The 23,448-nt window shown below is 39.5% G+C and overlaps 1 protein-coding gene across 2 annotated transcripts; it reads right to left on the minus strand.

Moving 5' to 3' along the window:
• Window positions 1-17: 17 nt before the first annotated feature.
• Window positions 18-2,908, minus strand: LOC113322412 (pentatricopeptide repeat-containing protein At1g80880, mitochondrial-like). Of its 2 annotated transcripts, XM_026570493.1 has the most exons (3): window positions 2,187-2,908; window positions 1,025-1,230; window positions 18-940 (listed from the first exon to the last, which is right to left on the minus strand). In XM_026570493.1, the coding sequence occupies exons 1-3, from the start codon at window positions 2,864-2,866 to the stop codon at window positions 279-281; spliced, it is 1,548 nt and encodes a 515-aa protein (XP_026426278.1). In that variant the 5' UTR covers window positions 2,867-2,908; the 3' UTR covers window positions 18-278. The 2 variants fall into 2 exon arrangements, with proteins under 2 accessions (XP_026426278.1, XP_026426277.1); XM_026570492.1 differs by having other exon boundaries at window positions 18-1,230.
• Window positions 2,909-23,448: the final 20,540 nt, after the last annotated feature.

Genomic DNA, 23,448 nt, shown 5'->3' on the forward strand with positions numbered 1-23,448 from the left:
TTCTTGCAACCAAAATTGATTCGCCAAAATTCTCTTTAATCCTTCTTATAATCCAAAACAAAATCCTGTAACACAATGTCAGTAACTAGACTGTTCTATATTTAGCATCCAAGAATATGAAAAATACACCAGCTTTTGAACATTCCAGCCTCTATAATTTTCTTCAATAATTACATGTGCACTGAAAAAGGTGTATGAATATACTGCCTCACAACCTCCTTGCATCGAGACCACTTCTCTGACAGACTTGTATATTTTCTTTACTTTATAATCACTTTTTACCACTTTTTACCAGTTCCCTGGAAGAGCTTCTTGAGCTTCGGATCATCTGCGAATCCCAGTTTTTTCATCTCATCATATATTTCCCTAGCTTTCTTCATCCAACCAAATTTTGCCAGCCCTGCAACCACAACTTTATAATGTGCAGAATCAGGAATTATCTCTAACCTTCTCATTTCCATCCACATCTTCAACACGTTCGCTGATTGGTGAAACTTGAAAAACTTGTTAAAAATCAAGATGAATGTTTCCCCATAAGGACCACAGCCAGTTTTCTTCATTTGCCTGAGCAGTTCCGATGTCCCTATTAAACTCTCCTCCACCTCGACAAGAGCATGGTAGGTTGCGGTAGTTGGGCTAAGCCCCTCCCTGATCATGTCAGCCAATACAATACATGCTTCATCCGATTTCTTTGCTTCACAAAGAGGAATTATGATGGAATTGTAGGTAGCGCAGTCTGCTTTAAGCCCCACCTCTTTGATTTTTTCTAAGAGATTGAGGGCATCCTTTAAGCAGCTTTCTCGAGTTAGTACATATATGAGTGAATTGTAGACGCTAATACCTGGGGACCACCCCCGCTTCTTCATTTGATCGTACAGCCTCAGCGAGTCAAATAAGTTACCAACTTTCGAGAAGCATGAAATCATGTGGGTGAATGAAACTGCATTAGGCGTGATACAGTAGTTAGACATTTCTCTCCATACTCTTTTGGCTTCAACCTCATCAAGAGAGATGTTAGACCAACCATTGAGAATAATGTTGAAACTTTCAATCTCCAAGGGGAAAAGTTTCTTGTTTGTGAGCATCAACTCTTCAGCCAATTCGACGTCTCCGTACGTACAAAGTGCACATAGTAGAGTGTGAAATGCCTCGGAGTCAGCAGTAACTCTGAATTTCTCCATAGCTTGGAATGTTTGAATGGCTTTATTAGGTTTACCTGCAGCTGCATAGCTAATAACCCACCAAATGATTAGAAGCCTCATTTTGTACAAATAGACATGATATAAATGAAATGCAACCAATGAACACACTAACTAGAACATTAGGCTTGTTCCTATAGGTAAAGCTTGATAGAGTATTTTAAGTGTATAACCTTATAGGTAGGCTTAAAATCCAACGTAACAAAATTAGCAAGATTCTGTTCAGTCTTCAACTGAAGGATGCAAAAACAAGGAAGAAGATACAGCAGTACTTGCTAGTGTTGCTGGTCTAAATTTCTCAGATGAAGACCAACTTTTTCCACCTTCAGCTGGACAACCAGAAGTCAGCGAATTAAATGGTTGAATCTAAACAAGTAAGCAGTTGATAGGTGTGAGATTCATCACTCAGTTGCACAGAACAATTATCAGAAACCACTGGACACTCAACATGGTTGTGCAACCATTTGGTACTATAACGAAGACTACAGAGATGGAAAATCTACAAGAATCTCCGAGAAAGGGGAGTAAAAGACCTGTTGAGCACCATGGTGAACATTTGAAACCCATTTTCACCTTCGGAAAGTAATACATATTCAACGTCTTCCTCTTAAGAGTGCAAATACAAACAAACGGTCACTAGAACATGCATCTCACAACGGCATGAAAGCACTAAAACTGTTACCGATTGACCGTTCTTGCCTCAGTTTATGATAAGCTAAGTTGCATTAGCTTAAGACAGTAATACATTTTAGGATATCACCTCTACAGGGTTGTTGACAAGGGTTACAAACAAGACTGCATACTTCCATTATCAGTTTTAATACGATTGAGAGAGACTTAGCAAAATTTATATGCAGTGTCTCCAATCCAATTAATCACTGAATAGATTTTTTTTAACATGTCTTAGCATTTTTTCAACAACTTGAGGTACATATTCACAATATTATCTGAAATTCATATAAAAATGCTGAGAATATAGACTTTTACCTTTGGATCATAATAAGCAAAGCATTTTGAGATGGAGCCATTTTACGAATTAGACTCCAGGCTACACCAAATTGTCTCTGCTTACCCAATACCCATATCATCAAGATCCAAGCTTTAGTGCTGTTACTAAGACAACCAATTTTATGTCCCCAATTGAAAGCCAGAAAACCTAATTCCCATTCATTTCTCAACTCCCAAATGACGGAACAAATCAAAGTTTCAGTGGGTTTTATGCTTGATTTATAAAGAAAATCCATAGATTGTTCATCAGAATTGGTCTGCCTAAGAATTTTGATGAACAAATGCGTATTTTTATCACTGGGGTTTTTGTATTTACCATCATCATCATCATCATCAACTTCCTGTTTTTCTTGGAATTGGAAATCTGTACGAGTTGGATAATGAAACAAGTTAGGGTGGAGAGGTGGTCTGATAGAAGAAGAAGAAGAAGAAGAAGAAGAAGAAGAAGAAGAAGAATAGGGTTTTAGAAAATGAGAAGCAGTAGCAGATAATGAGTGAGTTGAAGACAAGTAAGAGTTATTGTTACTGGAAAAGTGTGAAGACGGAGAAAGGAAGGATGGGTGAAGAAGGAGATGACGAACAAGGAGAGGAGGAGGTTGAGATGTTTTGAGATGATTAGGAAGAAGATGAAGCAAAAGATGGAAACGCTGGTTTATCATACTCCAGCGTCTAGACAAACACCGTAAAATATCAAAAGATGATTAGGAGTATGATAAAGTACTTGAAGAAAATTGGGTGGGTTAGCAAATTTTCGTGGCGAGATTGGGGCCTTGGGGGAGTAATACCTAACTAGATTTTGTGCGCGTGCTGCATATCCGGCGGACTTGAAAACCATTCGCCAATGCATATGGACTCATAGTGTTCAGGGTTTGATGGGGTTTGCAATGCCTTAACGATCACCAATATTTTGTGATTCTCAAAGAAATTTTTTACTAGGCTAGTTTGAAAATGTATGACTGTGTTTGCAGTGGATAAAAACGGACAACCTAAGATGATCGGGATATTGATATCTTGACTAGAGACAGGTTAAGTGTCTAAAATCACAAAGCCAGCTGGATAGATAAAGTTTTCTACGTGAACCAAAAAGTCTTCAATAATTCCATGTGGGAATTTCTACTGACCTATCTGCTATTGTAGTGATATCCTTGTTGTGTTTATCTCACCTAGTACAAATTGTTCATATGCCGAGAACGGTAAAAAATTCACACTATCCCCAAGATCTAAAAGATAATTTTCTATCTTTTTTCTACCTACAACACATATGACAGTAAGACAACCAGGATCTTTAAATTTGACTAAATACATTTGTGAGATTATGGAACTAACTTGTTGGGTAAAAAATGCCTTTTTATGGACACTCGCGTCTCTCTTGACAGTGCAAATATATTTCAGGAACTTGTCCATAGTCAGTACATGTTTAACTGCATCTAATAATGGCAGGTTGATCTTAACTTGCTTAAAAATGTCTAAGATTTCAACATACGTACTAGGATTTTTTATTAGTGAGTCTCGGAGGAAATGGTGCATGTGGTATATACACTCTCCCAGTGATATTTTCCTCACTCAGAATTGTAGCAATCTTAGGCCCATTGGGATCTTTGGACGAAGTTTGGACAACCTCAGTCTCTTTTTCAGCTGAACTTTTGTCCTTAGGTGGTTCTACCAAGTTATCTAGAGTTTTACCACTCTTAAGAGTAATAACTGCTTTTATATGTTCATTTTGGTTAGAACTACCTGATCAATTAACCTGGTTAAATCCTTTCGGATTTGGAGTCGTTTGGCTAGGAAATGTCACGTTCTCCATATAATTTACTAATTCGAAATTTAACTTGTTTGATTCTCTAAGTTGGCAATAGCTCGGTCACTGCTTTGTTAGTTACGCTGACTCGTCAGGACAAAGTCATCGAACTTCTGAACAAATTTATCAAAACTCTGACTTAAAAGGTTAATATTTTGGGTACACTCGACATTTTTATCACACTACGATCAATAAAGAGATTTATACTTTCTTCTAGGGATGAAATCTTTTTATCATCTGGGGTGGTTCTTGGACTTGAGATTGGTTCCTAGAAAAACCTTGTGGTGGGTTGCTTGATGGACCACCTTTATGGTTACCTTTAAACCACAAGAAATTCGGGTTATGTCTCTAACTATGGATATATGTATTAGAGTATGGATCAAATTTGGGTCGACCCTCATATTTAAAGTTCATACCACCATATAGGACACTAACCTGGTCACGGGTAGTTTCACTAGGGGAAAACAGGGGACAGTGAGGTCCAATATGACTCTTATCACCACAAATGGTACATGGATAGGTTCTGGGCTCATTATTACCGATTATAGTCTGGTTGGACCCTTGGTTCATCTATAAGGCCTATAGACGCCTAAGGATATCTGACCAATTACCAACTTTATTAACCATATACATAGGGTTTCTAGTTATTTGGGCTCTCATTGAATCCCATTGACGAGTCTTTTCAGCTAACTCGATGAACTCGTCAAAATATTCATCTGGGTCTTGATGGGTAAATTCCACACCACTCATCGTTCATACCTGCATTTGGGTTTCACTATCAAGGCCCCCATATAAGATTTGGGCCATGCTGGCTTTCTCAAAGTCGTGATGTGGGCATTGGTATAAAATTCATTAAACGTTTCTACATAATCATGCAGGTGTTCACCTAATTTCTGCTAAAAGGTTTGGATAAACTTCCTAACAGCAGCAGTCTTGTGGTGTGGGTAGAACTTATTAACAAAAGCGTCTACGAGTGGTGATTTTTTTAGATGGAATCAAGTGATACCACTCATTGGCTCTCTTTTCTAGGGAAATTAAAAGGAAACAAACGTAACCTGTTATCAAGGATACACATCTATAAATGAGTCCTAAGCATCATTTACACCGTTTCGGCTAAGTTATGAAACTTACTTGGTACATAGTCTGCATATGCACCTTCAACCAACTAACCCTCATATATATGTTAACTTGCAATTTATACAAGTTAGTATATACGAGCAGATTGACATGCTTGCTTCACTATTCACATGCAATGATTGCACAATACTCATTCTAGCTATTGTACAATGTTGGTGCAATATTTACTCGGCCAGCCCTCTCTGGCCTGATGCACAATGATTGTACAATATTGTCTCTTGGCCAATCTTCCTCACAATGCAACAGAAGCTTTTGAGATGAAGCTTTATCTCAGGCAATCGCGCATCTTTCGGCATATGCGCCATGCTAAAAACATGGGGTGTTACAATCATGTTCCTAACTTATAAAAAAATAGAGAAGAATAAAATACGCAAAACCATAACACCATCGTCGCCAACACCACCACCACCAAGGAAGAGGCAAAGGAGAAAGACGGAAGATGGCGAGAAGAAGAATCAGAGAAAAAAAGTTGTAGTGGTATATCGTTTCTTTCTAATCCCTCGTCATTATAATAGTAATAACTTTATTACTATTTTTCATAGACCTAAAAGGGATTCTACTGTCCCCTAATAAACCCCATGATGATTATCTATTTAAAACAAAATCAACCCTCGATAGTGATTTCAGGACATCAACACCTTCAAAACAAGACAAGAGAATACCCAATCATTATTATCATCAGCAGCATGTGTTGAGAATTTTGAACATATTTTTTCTCGTTTTGCTTATGATCCGAATCCAAAGAAACCCATCCCATTCCGATATGCTAAATCTGCTAAAGGAAAGTAAATTTTTTTTCATGTAATTAAGTAGATGAATAAATGTTATGCAGAAAACTGTTTGTTCTAATTATGTAGCATGTAAACGAAAAAGATTAAATATTAACTCCGATGAATATGGGCTGATACTTGCTCAACCAAGGTAAGATCTTCATATCCCAGGTTTTGAATTAATATTAATAACATGTATCTGTAAAAATGAAGTTATATTGTTGTTCTCTAAAATATTTTTTATTTTTTTTTTGTTTTCTCTCTTAGATATGTATATACTTAATCCAAGATAACTTTCTTTTTAATGTTTCAGACTGAGCATGTTGTGAGCTTACATCCTTCAGTAAGTAGTTTAAAGAAAATGCATTTCAAAATATAATGTGAGGTTCAATTCACAATGTAGGTGCGGAGAGGAAAAAGAACAATTTTGCTAGCCAGGGTTATTACTAAAAACTTTGTGTTATTCACTGATTTGTTCTGCGAACTATAATTTGTAACAACAGGCTCAATACGCATGAATGTTGGGTCCAAACAATTTTCAATGAAATATATAAAAACAAACGCATAGACCACGCACTCACATTTAATCATGACCCACCATTTCCATAAAAAAGGATTTTTATTTTCCTTTTGGGGGTTATTGGGAAGAGGACGATATTCGTGTGGTTTTCACACATCCTTTTAGAATGATTCATTGGAGTCATCCACATGGAAAAAAATGAATATTAAAGGTGCTAAGGAAAAATATACTACGGCCATGGTTACAAAAGAGCGCGTGAAGTTATAGACCTTAGTTAATACCAAAATATTACATGTACGACGTTATAGACCTTAGTTAATACCAAAAAGAAAGGCTACTATCCATAAAATTTTGAAAAGCTTACCATCTACATTTTGGTAACGTATGAAACTTATTTCAACGTGTATTAATTCAAAGTTTCTGGTAGTAATACATGTATGAAAGAAAAAAAAACATGAAATTTATTTGAGTAGGAGTTGTGGTTGGGTCATCGGTCAAACATAAAGGATTTTCTTACTATGTAATTCCAAACTAAGTACCATGCCAAAATCTCTTTTACATTGATCTTAACAGCGCATACAATTAGATCATTAACCCTGTCTTTTTTTGTTGATCTTGTTGTTGTTTTCACTTCAATTTTCACCTGTTTTCATCAATTATAAACCTAATTTCTTCATCCTTATCCTTTTGCTATGTTTTTTTTTTTATTTCCGATCTTTCCCTTCTTTTAATGTAACCGAATCTTACAATTTTGGGGATTTCCTTCTTATCTCTATGGTGTTTGTTTCTGAATCCATGTGGTTTGTTTATAATTTGTTTTCTGTTTTGTTTGATGTCTTCTTCAGAGTTATGCAACTTTAAAGCCTGGTTGTTGGCATCAGTGGTTACATCAATGTCTATCATCTTCAGTTGGCTCAAATTCTATTGGTTACAGGTCTGTTGGCTTATCCTATTTGCATTGGTGCATCTTTATTATCATATTAATCACAATATATCTTCAATTGCTACATGGTTCTTCCTGAATGGACCTGTGAACTTTAAATTTAGGTATAACACATTACCTTCAATTGAAACACCTCTTGTTCATCTCTTATATTATTCACCTTTTTGTTTTTCAATACTGTTTAACACTTATCATCCACCTATCAACATCATTCTTACACCCACCTGCTCTAATTTTTCTTTAAATACCTTCTCAACCTCAACGTGTGGAGACTTGGTCGATTTTCCACCCACTACCTCGTGAATTCCTTCAACTGGTTGCACGACTTGCTCACATTCCACCGTGTGTTTGAACACACGTGCCGTAGACCGCCAGACCAAAACCCTAAGCGATATCCCTCAAGTGACACGATTGACGTCTCGTGGTTTGTTAGTTAATTGATGACTTCGTGGTTTGATGGGACGATGAGTCCATGTAGTCGTTGAGTTGAACATGATGTTCTGAAACTCATGAATTGAACATGTCATGATACAGAGGTATAGTTCTTACGATGAAGTGAGCAAGTATTGCTCATTCGATAAACCATTGAATATTGATTGTTGAACCAATATTCCTTGGTTTGAGAAAATATTCATCATTTGAGCAAGTGCTTCTCATGTGATGAATTGTTGAATATTTGAACGTCTGAGCATGTGTTGCTCATCTGATGGATTATTGGAAGCGTACCAAAAATATTATTTAGAATACTGGTCGTTGAACCGAGCATAATTAATAAAATTAATGACCATGAGGTCGTCGTAAAATTATTAAGGTTGGAATCTGGAATATGATCCTTGGATTCAGAAACCCTAATTTGATCAATTGATGATCAATTCATGGTTCGTCAGAATTTCAACCATGGGACGAAGGAGGGAGAGACTACATGGGACCGTGGGTCAACCATGTAGTGTCCATATGCTCACGTGAGAAAATACAAAGAACTCATGAAGAGTTGACGATTTGTTGGTGAAAGAATGATCAAATGCTGATTTAATCATTTATTCGAAAAAATGCTCGTCTGAGCCTTAGGTGTGAAAACCTAATTAATTATGACGAGGCGAGGGACCGACCATGGAGTCATGAAACCGGCCCTGGGTTGTCACGTGACCGCCTGACAATCACTTCATAAAAATCCAAAGTGTTTGGAAGAGTTTTGGACCTAATACGAGCAATTGTGCAAATTAGGTCAAAACTGTGAAAATTGATGTGACCGGCTTCCGTGAGCCAAAGAGCCAATCTTGGTCGGTCAAGATAGCGTGCTCGTGTCCCCAAGGCGTCCGTGTCTCAGTCCTGAGAATTTTGATATTTTATGGCATGCAATTGAGCATCCATTCGAGAAAATATGCCAAAATTAGGGTTTCGACGAAACTGAGGAAAACACCATGAGATGATGAAAAATAATTATAAAATAAGGAATGAGGAGGCGTGGGACCGCCATGGTCAAGGCATGGTCGGCCGGTCGTGACCACGGTCCCGTGGTGCCTTTTCCTTAATTTTATAATATTTTGATGATTTTATGAAAAATTCATGAATTTTGAGAAATTTGATGAATTTAGGGAGTTTCCATGAATTGAAGGAGTTTTCATGAGTTCAAGGAAGCAAAAATATTAAACTAATAAAAATAAGGGCGTGTGGGACCGTGGAAGGCATGACCGGCCGGCTTGAGCCCGATCCCACGAGTTTCCCTATTTTTTGTGTATTTTTTATGTATTTTTGATGAATTGAGGAAATTTTTCCTAATTTGAGAGAAATACCATGAAATCAAGGAATTTGATGAAATCAAGGAAAATTAATAATAAAATAATAAAACAAAGGGGCGTGTGGGACCGGCTAGGGAATGCCCGACCGGCCAAGGCCTGGTCCCACAAGTTTTCATAATTTATTTTATTTTATTATTATTTGATGATTTGTGCAAAATATCATGAAATCAATGAGTTTTTTCATGAAATTAGAGAAATAATAATAATAATAATAAAATAATAAAGAACGTGGGGTGTGGTGCCGGCTGGGACCAAGGCATGGACGGTTGGCCAATGGTCACGCCCCATACTCCTTTCCTTAATTTTATATTATTTTTATGGATTTATGGAAGTACCATGAAACCGAGGAGTTTCCTCGAGACGAAGGAGATTTGATAAATTGAGAGAATTTTCATCAAATCATGGAAAATAATAAAAATGCATTAAAAATATAAAACTGGCGTGGGATTGACCACGACACGGTCGCTCGGTCGTGTGTCCGTGCTCCCAGCACCCTGGTCAATATTTTTAATTATTTATTATTTTCTTCCCTATTTTGCATAGGCTCATCGTTTCGTTGTATTTTTGAAATACTCGTTCGTGTGGTGACTGTTAGTGTATCGTCGTTGAATACACCTTCACCATTTGAATCGGGGCTTACTTAGAGGTAGCTCAGACGCCTGGTTGTTGATTATTTATTACTAATTGTGGAATTCGGTGTAGAATAATTCACAAAACTGAGTAATAAGATGTTTATTATTAATTCATAAGATCAGCTGAGGATTCGACAACGAATTCAGAATAATAAAGTGAGCATTACCATTCTATGGGATCGTATATTCGACCATAGAATCAGAGTAATTAGGATTTATCGATTACCATTTATGAGACCAGTTGTGGATCGATCATGAAATCAGAGTAATAAGATAATATAATTATTGCTATTCTATGAGATCAAGCCGTGGATTCGATCATAGAATCAGAACAATTGTTTATTGCCATTCCATGGGACCAGTCGTGGATTCGACCATGAAATAGGAGCAATTGTTATTGCCATTCCATGGGACCAGTCGTGGATTCTACCATGGAATAGGATCAATAATAGATTATTCTGGGAATTCAGTAGTGAACGTCACGACAGAATTAATCTTAATTAGGAATAATTAACTTTGTGGCTCTATAATAGCAGAGCAAGATGTCTAGGAGCATCAATTATCCCGATATGAGCTTGTCGGTAACTCATATCCTTTATATAGTCAGGGTAAACTCGTTGTTTGTTCCTAAAGACGTTATCGCTCTATACTAGCAGAGCAAGCTGTCTAGGATCCGTCCATCTCGTGATACTATATAGAAATAATCACTGAAAGTGTTCAGTATTCATGAGATGTGTCGTTGTCCAGTCGTTAGACTACATATATACATGTACTTTGAGAAAAAGTACTCTCCTTTGAGAATTCGATGAGAGACCCGTGTCTCAATACTCACATCTGATTGCTGGATCAGAGCTTCGTATAATTATGAGTATACGATTTTATCCCTTGTCGAAAATCCACCATCTACATTAAGTCCCCTGCTTACTGAAGAAAGCTGTGTTGCTCAGTCAACATTAAATAGTGATTTTGCGGCCATAAATAATAATACCAGTAATTGAACTTAGTCGTAAGTTGAGACGTTACCGGGTTTAGAGAGCATGAGCAAACCACGACTTGATGAAGGCTTCGATGTCATGATTGGAGCATCTTTTGATGAGCATAAAGTGGTAGCACCGCTGATTTGGTGATGGAACCTTGGTCGTTTAGGATTCGCGGGCCGGACCCAAGAAAGGAATCTGTTTTAGCATGGACGCTAGTTCGTTCGTTAGTTTAAGAAACAACAAAATAAACCATTTTTGCAGACGTTGATGTGAGCATCTTTATTCCATGATTCGTTGTTTTGCTGAATCCTGCGCTTTGTATAAATGATGTACTGAATGTTATGCATCTGTCACAGCCACTTTGCAAGAATGACTGACTCCCATGATGACACTTTCAAAGACGATGTTTCCAGGGATGACATCTTCGCGGGTGTAACTTCAAGAAATGGTACTTCTGGGACCTCTGAGTGATGGTGAGAGATCCTTCATACTGAGTTGTACTCCTGGTTATTTCATCAACTATACCACAAGATGATCATGTAATGAGGTTTCAGATCAATGTAGACTCCTCGGAAATGGAAGAAATTCTTCGGGGCGGAGCACCCAGAAGTAAGGACTACAAGATGTTAGCAAATGACGTGCATTCCCCGGCCGTTTGTTTGGTGAGTTGTTAGCGCTCCTTGTGTCATGACTTTTTCCTGCCCGTGCAATTAGGATCACGAGACCAAGGTTTTGTTATTTCTTTTCAGACCTTTTCTCCATCGATTGACGGTCTTCATCTTGTTCCCATGCGAACAATTCAGGAATCCAGCACTGATGAAGAAGACGATGTAAATATCTCTTTCGTGCTGGTGATCGCAACATCTCCTTGAATGAAGTAATAATAATTTTTGTTGATGAATCCAGGAAGAAATTATTGTAGATAAGAATCATGTTGATGAAGCGCACTCTTCTTTGGGAGATGGGAATATGGAGAATTCCCGAACCGAATGGAGATACCGGTGTTGTCAACGGAGATTCTTGCATCGTCGAGACTTCAAATGATTTAGAGACTCCCTTAGTAAGTATATCTCCTGTAATTTCTTCAAAGAAGTATGATATCGCTGATTCATGAATGAATGAATGAAAATCCATGTGAATTTATGGATAACTTTGCCGAAATACGTCACCGGAAAATTTAAGACTTCAGATTTTACTAGAAACGCTATAGAATCTTCGTCCAAAGTCGGATTTTCACGGTTTGCATATGTATCTTCAAGCCCAGGAAATTTCCAAGCTTTAGTGAAGAAGATCTTTGAAGTTTGAGCATGTTTAGGGTCTGAAAAAGGCGAAACAGTGAACTTCCAGGAGACCTTCAGAACTTTTTCAGATGGCATGTTGCTCCATGTTTTAGCCACATCTCTTTGCTCGTTCATCGGGTTGTCATGAAATTTTGAGACATTGTAGAGGACATCAATACGAAGAGAATGGTATATAACCCATCTTCAGATCCTTCGTAGATTGCTTCCAAATTCGTCTTTTAGTACAGGGAAGAGTACAGTTTCTTCAGACGAGGTTACCGTAAAACGTATTTTCATGACTTTCATGCTATTTACTCGTTCCTTGAGTGTATAATGATTAATCTTGATAATGTTGGATTGCTTGTATGATGTATTTTATGATCTCATTTGGTTTCAAGCTTAGATGACTCTAACCTCATGTAATCTTTGTATTAGGTGCCAAATACCGAAGTTGAGGATATTGAAACCAATGAGGATAACTCAAACTGCCCTGGAGTTATTGATGAAGAGACAACCATATCCGCACTTCAAGGCCATGAGAAGGTTGTCATTGAAGTCTTGGAAACTCAGATTGTTGCTGCTTCAGTGATAGAAGAAACCGAAACACCAGTAGAGAATACTGAAGAAACTGTTGCCCTGGAGGCTGCTCCAGTAATTGAGAACCGTATAGTGGTGCATGAATATCAAAGTGCATGAGTTGCTTTTGATCGTCCGTTCGATGCTTCACTCCCGTATCATGAACTAGTTGGCGGATTCAGCGTTCCCATTGGATATGCATGCTTGTACGAGAAACTGTGGAAGATGTATGAGCACATCGTCGTTACCAAGGATCCAGAGCATAGTTATTTCTTGACGAGGCAAGTAGAAGCCATATTGCGTGTTATAAATGATATCCGCATCACAACTGGAAATACTGTCACCCGGGATGTACTCTTTGATTGGGAGTACAACTTGAAGAAAGCTGAAGAACTTGGCTTCAATTTGTAGTGGCTTCGTCAAAAGATTGATGCTATAAGGAAAGCGGTGGAAGGTGACACTTCTTTCACCACCAGTGATGCCGTGTTGAAGAAGATGGATGAAGAAAAGCAGAAATCTTATTTTGTTGACTTTCTTTAGTTTTCTTTCCATGATATCTTGAACTTTGGACTTCTGAGAGATGTGAGGTTTTATTCTGGTCTTGATTTCTTGATGGTTTTGGATTGTGAAATCGATCGTCTTGACAAGTGGATCGTCAATCCCCAATATTTTGTTAAGTCTCTCCCTTTCGTTTTCCCTTCTTCTGATGAGACCTAGATAGAGGACCCAGGTAGAAAAATTTATGTAAAAACCTAGGTGGTCGAAGTTGGAGGTACCTTGATGAAGGACTTAGCGAAGAGACCCGGTGGACACCGATCGACTGTGGAAGTCATGAATCCCGTCTAAGAATTGTTGCTTGCATGTTGTACGTTCTAGAAGCTGTAGGTACCTCATACAAGGTCGTAATTCGATGCTTGACCCCAACTTTCGAAGCTAAGAGGCTGAGTTATCACATGAGAAAAGAATCACTCAATTTGGAGTTGTAGAGGTCATCCAACGAAGAGTGCGCATTTGCAATTTGTAATCCGTACAAAATTTTCAGATTCCGTAGACCTGACGTAAAGGCCATATCTTTCAGCTCGTATGTACAATTGATGCGCCCTTTTGGTATGTTGTAGAAGAAACATAGACGAACATATTTCGTTGAGGAAGTATTGTCCCATTCCTCACCCATTGGTACGTTTCTGTAAACCCATGGCCCGGAGCATGTCTTATCTCATTTGTAGAGGCGATGAGAACATCTTGGAGGAGACTTTGGATTATGCCCACCAATCGTGCCAGCTTTGGGAAGACTTTCATGTGAGCATGTTATCAGGTCTACACATCTTGATATGAATCATTAGTTCTTGGAGAAGTCTGCTTCATGTGTAACACTTAAGAGAATGATTAGTTGATGAAGCTGTAGATGGGGAAAAACAATTTGCTGGGTTTTAAGGAATTGAGGAGACGACCGTATGGAGGAGACTCCTCGAACCGAGTGAAATGTTAAACCTCACACAGATGCACCGCTGCAAAGGGGGTGCTTTAGATTCGAGAGATCAATCTGTAGTACTCCGGCCTAAATCAAGACAATGACCGTTCCAGAGTAAATTCAGTCACAAGAGAGGATGGGTTGATCTGTAGGAGGGAAGCTGAGAAATGTGTGGAATCAAAGATTGTGGGTGTGTGAATTCCGAATACGATAAGCTCTGAGTGATTGAAATTGCTCAATTGAGAGTAGTTGCTCAATTGATGAGTTGATGATCTCGTGTTGTCGATGAGACGTGAGATTGATGATACTTTTGATGCTGATCCTTCAATCATGATTCAGAGACTTATTTATATTGCTGGAATTTTAGACACCATGATCCCATGAAGTGTGACATTTGATGGAATCAAGGAGTGGGGAAGTGGAGATCGTGTTTGAAACCAGTTGCTCAACGTGTGGAGACTTGGTCGATTTTCCACCCACTACCTCGTGAATTCCTTCAACTGGTTGCACGACTTGCTCACATTCCATCGTGTGTTTGAACACACGTGTCGTAGACCGCCATACCAAAACCCTAAGCGATATCCCCCAAGTGACACGATTGACGTCTCGTGGTTTGTTAGTTAATTGATGACTTCGTGGTTTGATGGGACGATGAGTCCATGTAGTCGTTGAGTTGAACATGATGTTCTGAAACTCATGAATTGAACATGTCATGAGACAGAGGTATAGTTCTTGCGATGAAGTGAGCAAGTATTTCTCATTCGATGGATCGTTGAATATTGATTGTTGAAAAAATATTCCTTGGTTTGAGCAAATATTCATCATCTGAGCAAGTGCTACTCATGTGATGAATTGTTGAATATTTGATCGTCTGAGCATGTGTTGCTCATCTGATGGATTATTGGCAGCGTACCAAAAATATTAATTAGAATACTGGTCGTTGAACCGAGCATAATTAATAAAATTAATGACCATGAGGTCGTCGTAAAATTATTAAGGTTGGAATATGGAATATGATCCTTGGATTCGGAAACCCTAATTTGATCAATTCATGGTTCGTCAGAATTTCAACCATGGGACGAAGGAGGGAGAGACTACATGGGACCGTGGGTCAACCATGTAGTGTCCATATGCTCACGTGAGAAAATACAAAGAACTCCTGAAGAGTTGACGATTTGTTGGTGAAAGAATGATTAAATGCTGGTTTAATCATTTAATCGAAGATGCTCGTCTGAGCCTTAGGTGAGAAAATCTAATTAATTATGATGGAGTGAGGGACCGACCATGGGGTTATGAAACCGGCCTTGGGTAGTCACGTGACCGCCTGGCGATCACTTCATGAAAATCCAATGTGTTTGGAAGAGTTTTGGACCTAATACGAGCAATTGTGCAAATTAGGTCAAAACTGTGAAAATTGATAGGACCGGCTTCCATGAGCCAAAGAACCAAGTCTTGGTCGGTCAAGATAGCGTGCTCGTGTCCCCAAGGCGTCCGTGTCTCAATTATGAGAATTTTGATATTTTATGGCGTGCAATTGAGCATCCATTCGAGAAAATATGCCAAAATTAGGGTTTCCACCCACTACCTCGTGAATTCCTTCAACTGATAGCACGACTTGCTCACATTCCACCATGTGTTTGAATACACGTGTCGTAGACCTACGGACCAAAACCCTAAGTGATATCCCCCAAAGTGATACGATTGACGTCTCATGGTATGTTAGTCTATTGATGACTTCGAGGTTTGATGGGACGATGAGTCCATGTAGTTGCTGAGTTGAACATGATGTTCTGAATCTCATCAATTGAACATGTCATGAGACAGAGGTATAGTTCTTACGATAAAGTGATCAAGTATTGCTCATTCGATGGATCATTGAATATTGATTTTTGAACCAATATTCCTTGGTTTGAGCAAATATTTATCATCTGAGCAAGTGTTGCTCATGTGATGAATTGTTGAATATTTGATCGTCTGAGCAAGTGTTGCTCATCTGATGGATTATTGGCAGCGTGACCAAAATATTAATTAAAGTACTGGTTGTTGAACCGAGCATAATTAATAAGATTAATGACCATGAGGTCGTTGTAAAATTATTAAGGTTGGAATCTGGAATGATGATCCTTGGATTCAGAAACCCTAATTTGATCAATTGATGATCAATTCATGGTTCGTCAGAATTTTAACCATGGGACGAAGGAGGGAGCGACTACATGGGACCGTGGATCAACCATGTAGTGTCCATATGCTCACGTGAGCAAATACAAATAACTCCTGAAGAGTTGACGATTTGTTGGTGAAAGAATGATTAAATGCTGGTTTAATCATTTATTCGAATATGCTCGTCTGAGCCTTAGGCGAGAAAACCTAATTAATTATGATGGAGTGAGGGACCGACCATGTCTCAGTCCTGAGAATTTGATATTTTCTGGCGAGAAAACCTAATTAATTAGGCGTCTGTGTCTCAGTCCTGAGAATTTTGATATTTTCTGGCGTGCAATTGAGCATCTATTCGAGAAAATATGCCAAAATTAGGGTTTCGACGAAACTGAGGAAAAACACCATGAGATGATGAAAAATAATTATAAAATAAGGAATGAGGAGGCGTGGGATCGCCGTGGTCAAGGCATGGTCCGCCGGTCGTGACCACGGTCCCGTGGTGCCTTTTCCTTAATTTTATAATATTTTGATGATTTTATGAAAAATTCATGAATTTTGAGAAATTTGATGAATTTTGGGAGTTTCCATGAATTGAAAAAGTTTTCATGAAATCAAGGAAGCAAAAGATATTTAAATAATAAAACAAGGGCGTGTGGGACCGTGGAAGGCATGACTGGCCGGCCAGGGCCCGGTCCCACAAGTTTCCCTAATTTTATAATGATTTTATGAAAAATTCATGAATTTTGAGAAATTTGATGAATGTAGGGAGTTTCCATGAACTGAAGGAGTTTTCATGAGTTCAGGGAAGCAAAAAACATTAAAATAATAAAAACAAGGGCGTGTGGGACCGTGGAGGCATGGCTGGCCGGCTTGGGCCCGGTCCCACGAGTTTTCATAATTTCTTAATATTTTTTAGGTATTTTTGATGATTTGAGGGGATTTTTCCTAATTTGAGAGAAATACCATGAAATCAAGGAATTTGATGATTTCAAGGAAAACTAATAATAAAATAATAATAACAAAGGGGCGTGTGGGACCGGCTAGGGCATGGCCGGCCGGTCAAGGCCCGGTCCCACAAGTTTTCATAATTTTTATTATTTTATTATTATTTGATGATTTGTGCAAAAATACCATAAAATCAAGGAGTTTTTCATGAAATTAGAGAAATAATAATAATAATAATAAAATAATAAGGGACCGTGGGGTGTGGGCCCGGCTGGGACCAAGACATGGCCAGTTGGCCAATGGTCACGCCCAACACTCCTTTCCTTAATTTTATATTATTTTTTATGGATTTATGGAAGTACCATGAAACCGAGGAGTTTCCTCGAGACGAAGGAGATTTGATAAAATGAGAGGATTTTCATCAAATCATGGAAAATAATAAAAATGCATTAAAAATATAAAACTGGCATGGGATTGACCACGACACGGTCGGTCGGTCGTGTGTCCGTGCTCCCGGCACCTTGGTCAATATTTTAATTATTTATTATTTTCTTCTCTATTTTGCATAGGTTCATCGGTTCGTTGTATATTTGAAATACTCGTTCGTGTGGTGACTGTTAGTGTATCATCGTTGAATGCACCTTCACCATTTGAATCGGGGCTTACTTAGAGGTAGCTTAGACGCCCGGTTGTTGATTATTTATTACTAATTGTGGAATTCAATGGAGAATAATTCAGAAAACTGAGTAATAAGATGTTCATTATTAATTCATAGGATCAGCTGAGGATTCGACTGCGGATTCAGAATAATAAAGTGAGCATTACCATTCCATGGGATCGTAGATTCGACCATAGAATCGGAGTAATTAAGGTTCATCTATTACCATTTGTGAGACCAGTTGTGGATTCGATCATGAAATCGGAGTAATGAGATAATATAGTTATTGCTATTCTATGAGATCAAGCTGTGGATTCGATCATAGAATCAGAACAATTGTTATTGTCATTCCATGGAACCAGTCGTGGATTCGACCATGGAATATGAGCGATTGTAATTAGGAATAATTAACTTTGTGGCTCTATACTAGCAGAGCAAGCTGTCTAGGAGCATTAATTATTCTGATACGAGCTTGCCGGTAAGTCATATCCTTTATATAGTCAGGGTAAACTTGTTGTTTGTTCCTGAAGACGTTACCGCTCTATACTAGCAGAGCAAGATGTTTAAGAGCCGTCCATCTCGTGATGCTATATAGAAATAATCACTGAAAGTATTCAGTATTCATGAGATATGTCGTTGTCCAGTCGTGAGACTACATATCTACATGTACTCCGAATGAAAGTACTCTCCGTTGAGAATTCGATGAGAGAGTCGTGTCGCAATACTCGCGTTCGATTGCTGAATCAGAGCTTCGTATAATTATTAGTTTACAATTTTAGCCTTTGTCGGAAATCCACCATCTACATTAAGTCCCCTGCTTACTGAGGAAGGCTGTGTTCCTCAGTCAGCATTAAATGGTGATTTTCCGGCCATAAATAATATTACCAGTAATTGAACTTAGTCGTAAGTTGAGATGTTACCCATTCTTTGAAGCTTCCTGTAAAGTGTTACCACTAACGTTTGCTCACAGATTTCCTCATGTATGCGTTTGAGATGTTCTTCCGCTTTGTCGCTCCCAAGACATCGTGATAGATATCCATCAGGGTTTCGATAGTATAGCCCTCCATGAAGCAAGAAGTAGTTTTTCAATTCCTTGAGGCTGACTTGGCCTTCTGAAATAGAGCTGCTCAATTCATGAATGATGGGTGATCGCCAATCGTTCGCTGGAATGTCTTCAATCTGAGTGAGCCAAGTTGATGATACCGTACGTCTCTGTACAGTGATCGTTTTCTGTGCTCCTTCGAATTGCAGCTTGGAGGCGAGAGTTGCTAGGAAATCATCATGCCTGTTGTTAGTCCGTCCAGTATGGACGATCGTTGCGTCAGCAAAATAGGTCAACAGTCGCTGAGCTTCGGTTCTGAAAGGAGCAAGTGTGATTTCTTTGAGAGAATACGTTCCATTCATCTGGTTGACCAATAATTTTGAATCTCCCCTTATCTCGAGGTGTGTTGCTCCTGCTTGCTTGGCCAAGGATAATCCTAATAGGAAGGCTTCATATTCCGCTGAGTTGTTGGTACAGTGGAAATCCAACTTGAACGAATGTGAGAAAACTTTACCAGATGGAGACACCAACACTATGCCCGCTCCTCCGGTGTCACTACTAGGGGTGGCAGATCCATCAAAGTATAGAAGCCATGTTTCTTCCTTGATGACTAAGATGTCTGGGAATTCGCCGGGTACTTGTTCATGTAGTGTTGTTGTGTCTTCCCCTGGAAAAGTAGCGAGCAAGTCTGCAACCGCTTGACCTTTGATGGGTTTAGGTGGCGTGCAAGCTATGTCAAATTCTGACATCTGGAGTAGCCACTTCGCTGGTCTTCCTATCAAGGCTCTCTTTGATAGCAAGAACTTTATGGGATCAGCTTTGAAGATGAGTACGACCCTGTTAGATAGTAAGTAATGTATGAACTTCTGGATTCCATGTACCAATGCCAGGCATGCACTTTCGTCCTTAGGGTATCGGAGTTGAGCATCTCTCACTGTGCGGCTGAAGTAGTAAATCGGTCGTTCGACGCCTTCGTCATCTTCCTGAGCGAGGAGTGCGCCGATGGAGACGTCACTGGAGGCTGTGTAAAGAATCAGAGCTCGTCCCTGCACTGGAGAACTCATGACGGCCGTTGACAATAATATCTGTTGTATTTTATGGAAAGCTTCTTGTTGAACATTTGTCCAGGTGAAGCTTGCTCCTTTCTTCAGCAAAGGCGTGAACGAAGCAATGAGTTGAGCTAATCCAGGAATGAAGCGTCAAATATAATTTACCTTGACCATAAATTTCTGTAGTTCCTTCACGGTACATGGAGGAGGCATGGTGATAATAGCTTTTTCCTTGTCAGGGTCGACTTTGATCCCTTCAGCCGTGACCAGGAATCCTAAGAATTTTCCGGAAGAAACTCCGAATGCACACTTTAAAGGATTCATTTTAAATTTGTATTCTCTGCACCTTTCGAACACCTGCCTTAGAACTTCGAGATGAGATGCTCGAGTCTTCGATTTTACCACCACATCATCAACATAGTCTTCTACTTGCTTGTGCATCATGTCGTGGAATATGGCAGTCATGGCTCGTTGATAGGTGGCACCAACATTCTTTAATCCAAAGGGGATCACAGTGTAGTGAAAATTCCCAATGGGAGTACGGAACGCAGTCTTGTTGGAGTCATGTACATACATCTTGATCTGGTTGTACCCACTATAGCCGTCCATGAATGAGAACATACCGTGACCGCTGGTTGCATCGACGAGCATGTCAATGTTGGGTAGAGGGAAATAATCCTTCGGACAACATTTATTCAAGTTCCTGAAGTCGACACAAAATTTGATTTGACCATTTTTCTTCTTAACAGGTACCACATTTGCTAGCCACGTTGGATGAAAAATAGGTTTGATTAACCCTGCTGCCAACAGTTTATGGATTTCGACCTTGATTTTCTCCTCGACTTCGTGTCTAAATTGTCTGGGCGGTTGTTTGACATCTTTGGAACCAGGGACGATGTGCAGGTGATGGGTGACGAGTTTGTCATCCAGACCCGACATTTCTTCGTACGTCCAGGCGAAGACATCTTGATATTCTTTTAATAATTTCACCTGCTCGGTCCGCTCCTCTGGTGATAGCGCTGAACTGATCAGGATTGGCCTTGGATCGTCTTCATCCCCAATGTTGATTGTTTCAAGATCGTCAGTGGTAGAGTCAGTGCCGTCCTGTAGTTGTTGTGGATCATCTTGGACTTCTTCAAATGATTGCTCACTCTGACATGATTCTTCATGGTGGGGAGAATTTTCATCGTTCTCCCCGATTAATTGCTAATCTTTCCGTCGACGATAAAAGACTCTCCCTTCTACGTCTCGATCGGTCGTGAAGTTTGTCCCTGGAGTTGAGACTTGATCATTATGCCGTTTAGTCGGTGTAGTAGGTGACTTGATCACTTTAGCAGCTGAGGATGACGGATCGTTATCAGCCTTCTCGATAGTCTTCCAGCTTGAAAGTAGAGTACTGTGAATCTTGCTTGGAGGTTCCGGGATGCCTTTTTGAGATTCAAGGAACTCAGTATCATAGACGGGAGCATAAGGAGAAGATGAAGCCGGAATGCGAACGATCTTGTTTTCGAGCAGGGCCTTCATGCATTGATGGTATGTTGAAGGAACCACCTTATTATCATGGAGCCATGGGCGTCCCAGTATTATATGGTAGTCAGGTTCTTGCTCGATCACATGAAACTTCGCTTTCGATCGAATCGGACCCACCCTCAAATCTATGTATGCATATCCATATGTATGGCTTTGACTTCCTTCAAATCCTGTCATTAAGATGGGATAACGAACGATTTTACCTTATGGGAACCTGGCCATCCTGAGAGGCTTCATGGTGACAATGTTGGTAGAAGCACCGGTGTCAACAAGAACTCTTCTAAATTCGGTGCCTTTGATGAAACCAGTGACATACAATGCTCGATTGTGTCCTTCATCCATCATGCGATCTTCTTCTCCAAAAGAGATGTTGTCGATCAAATGCTCAGTCACTAGGGAGACTTCTTCAATTGATGGTGTTGGTGGCGTTATTTGCACGCTGGATGATATCTGGTTGAGTGCTGAAAATGTGTTTGTGCGCTGATCCCTGGAGAAGTGCAGGAGTTCACATATATTTTCGATCAAATGTGTGACCTCTAGTTCCACCGGCTTCTCGTATGTGGTGAAGCTGTTGATTCGAGGGTCAGAGACGCTTCAGTCCCCGGTTTTGAGACTTCTGGAGCGGAGGTACCGCCTAACTCGGATGTTAATTTGATGAGAAAGTCGAGGATGTAGTTAATCGTCTCCTTCATCAGGTCCATGTTCTTGGTATGGACCTCTAAGATTTGAGCCAACTCTGCCAAAGTCGGGACCCCTCTGCCTTCCATACCGCCAGGTGTAACATGAGGAATGTTGCCGTTTGAAATATTCTGATCTGACTTAGTTGAATTAGTCCTAAGACCAACCATCTTGTGAGATTGTTATATTGCAACCGAGAGATTAATCTCCCACTGTGGTCGTCAATTTGTAGATGGGTAAAAATGATTTGCTGGTTTTTAAGGAATTGAGGATACGACCGTACGGAGGAGACTCCTCGAACCGAGCGAAATGTTAAACCTCACACAGATGCACCGCTGCAAAGGGGTGCTTTAGATTCGAGAGATCAATCTTTAGTACTCCGGCCTAAATCAAGACAATGACCGTCCAGAGTAAATTCGGTCACAAGAGAGGATGGGTTGACCTGTAGGAGGGAAGCTGAGAAATGTGTGGAATCAATGGTAATCAAAGATTGTGGGTGTGTGAATTCCGAATCCGATAAGCTCTGAGTGATTGAAATTGCTCAATTGAGAGTAGTTTCTCAATTGATGAGTTGATGATCTCGTGTTGTCGATGAGACGTGAGATTGATGATACTGTTGATGCTGATGATTCAATCATGATTCAAAGACTTATTTATATTGCTGGAATTTTAGACACCATGATTCCATGAAGTGTAACAGTTGATGGAATCAAGGAGTGGGGGAGTGGAGATCGTGTTTGAAACCAATTGCTCAACGTGTGGAGACTTGGTCGATTTTCCACCCACTACCTCGTGAATTCCTTCAACTGATTGCACGACTTTCTCACATTCCATCGTGTGTTTGAACACACGTGTCGTAGACCGCCAGACCAAAACCCTAAGTGATATCCCCCAAAGTGACACGATTGACGTCTCGTGGTATGTTAGTCAATTGATGACTTCGAGGTTTGATGGGACGACGAGTCCATGTAGTTGCTGAGTTGAACATGATGTTCTGAAACTCATGAATTGAACATGTCATGAGACAGAGGTATAGTTCTTACGATGAAGTGAGCAAGTATTTCTCATTCGATGGATCATTGAATATTGATTGTTGAACCAATATTCCTTGTTTTGAGAAAATATTTATCATCTGAGCAAGTGTTGCTCATGTGATGAATTGTTGAATATTTGATCGTCTGAGCAAGTGTTGCTCATTTGATGGACTATTGGTAGCGTGACTAAAATATTAATTAAAGTACTAGTTGTTGAACCGAGCATAATTAATAAGATT

This window comes from Papaver somniferum, chromosome 11 (assembly GCF_003573695.1).
Source record: "Papaver somniferum cultivar HN1 chromosome 11, ASM357369v1, whole genome shotgun sequence".
Taxonomy (NCBI): Eukaryota; Viridiplantae; Streptophyta; class Magnoliopsida; order Ranunculales; family Papaveraceae; genus Papaver; species Papaver somniferum.

Coding starts and splice junctions, on each gene's coding strand:
- LOC113322412 (XM_026570492.1), bottom strand. CDS start 2,866: ATGATAAACCAGCGTTTCCATCTTTTGCTTCATCTTCTTCCTAATCAT. Junction 1,231..2,186: donor TTGCTTATTATGATCCAAAG/GTAAAAGTCTAT, acceptor GTGGGTTATTAG/CTATGCAGCTGCAGGTAAAC.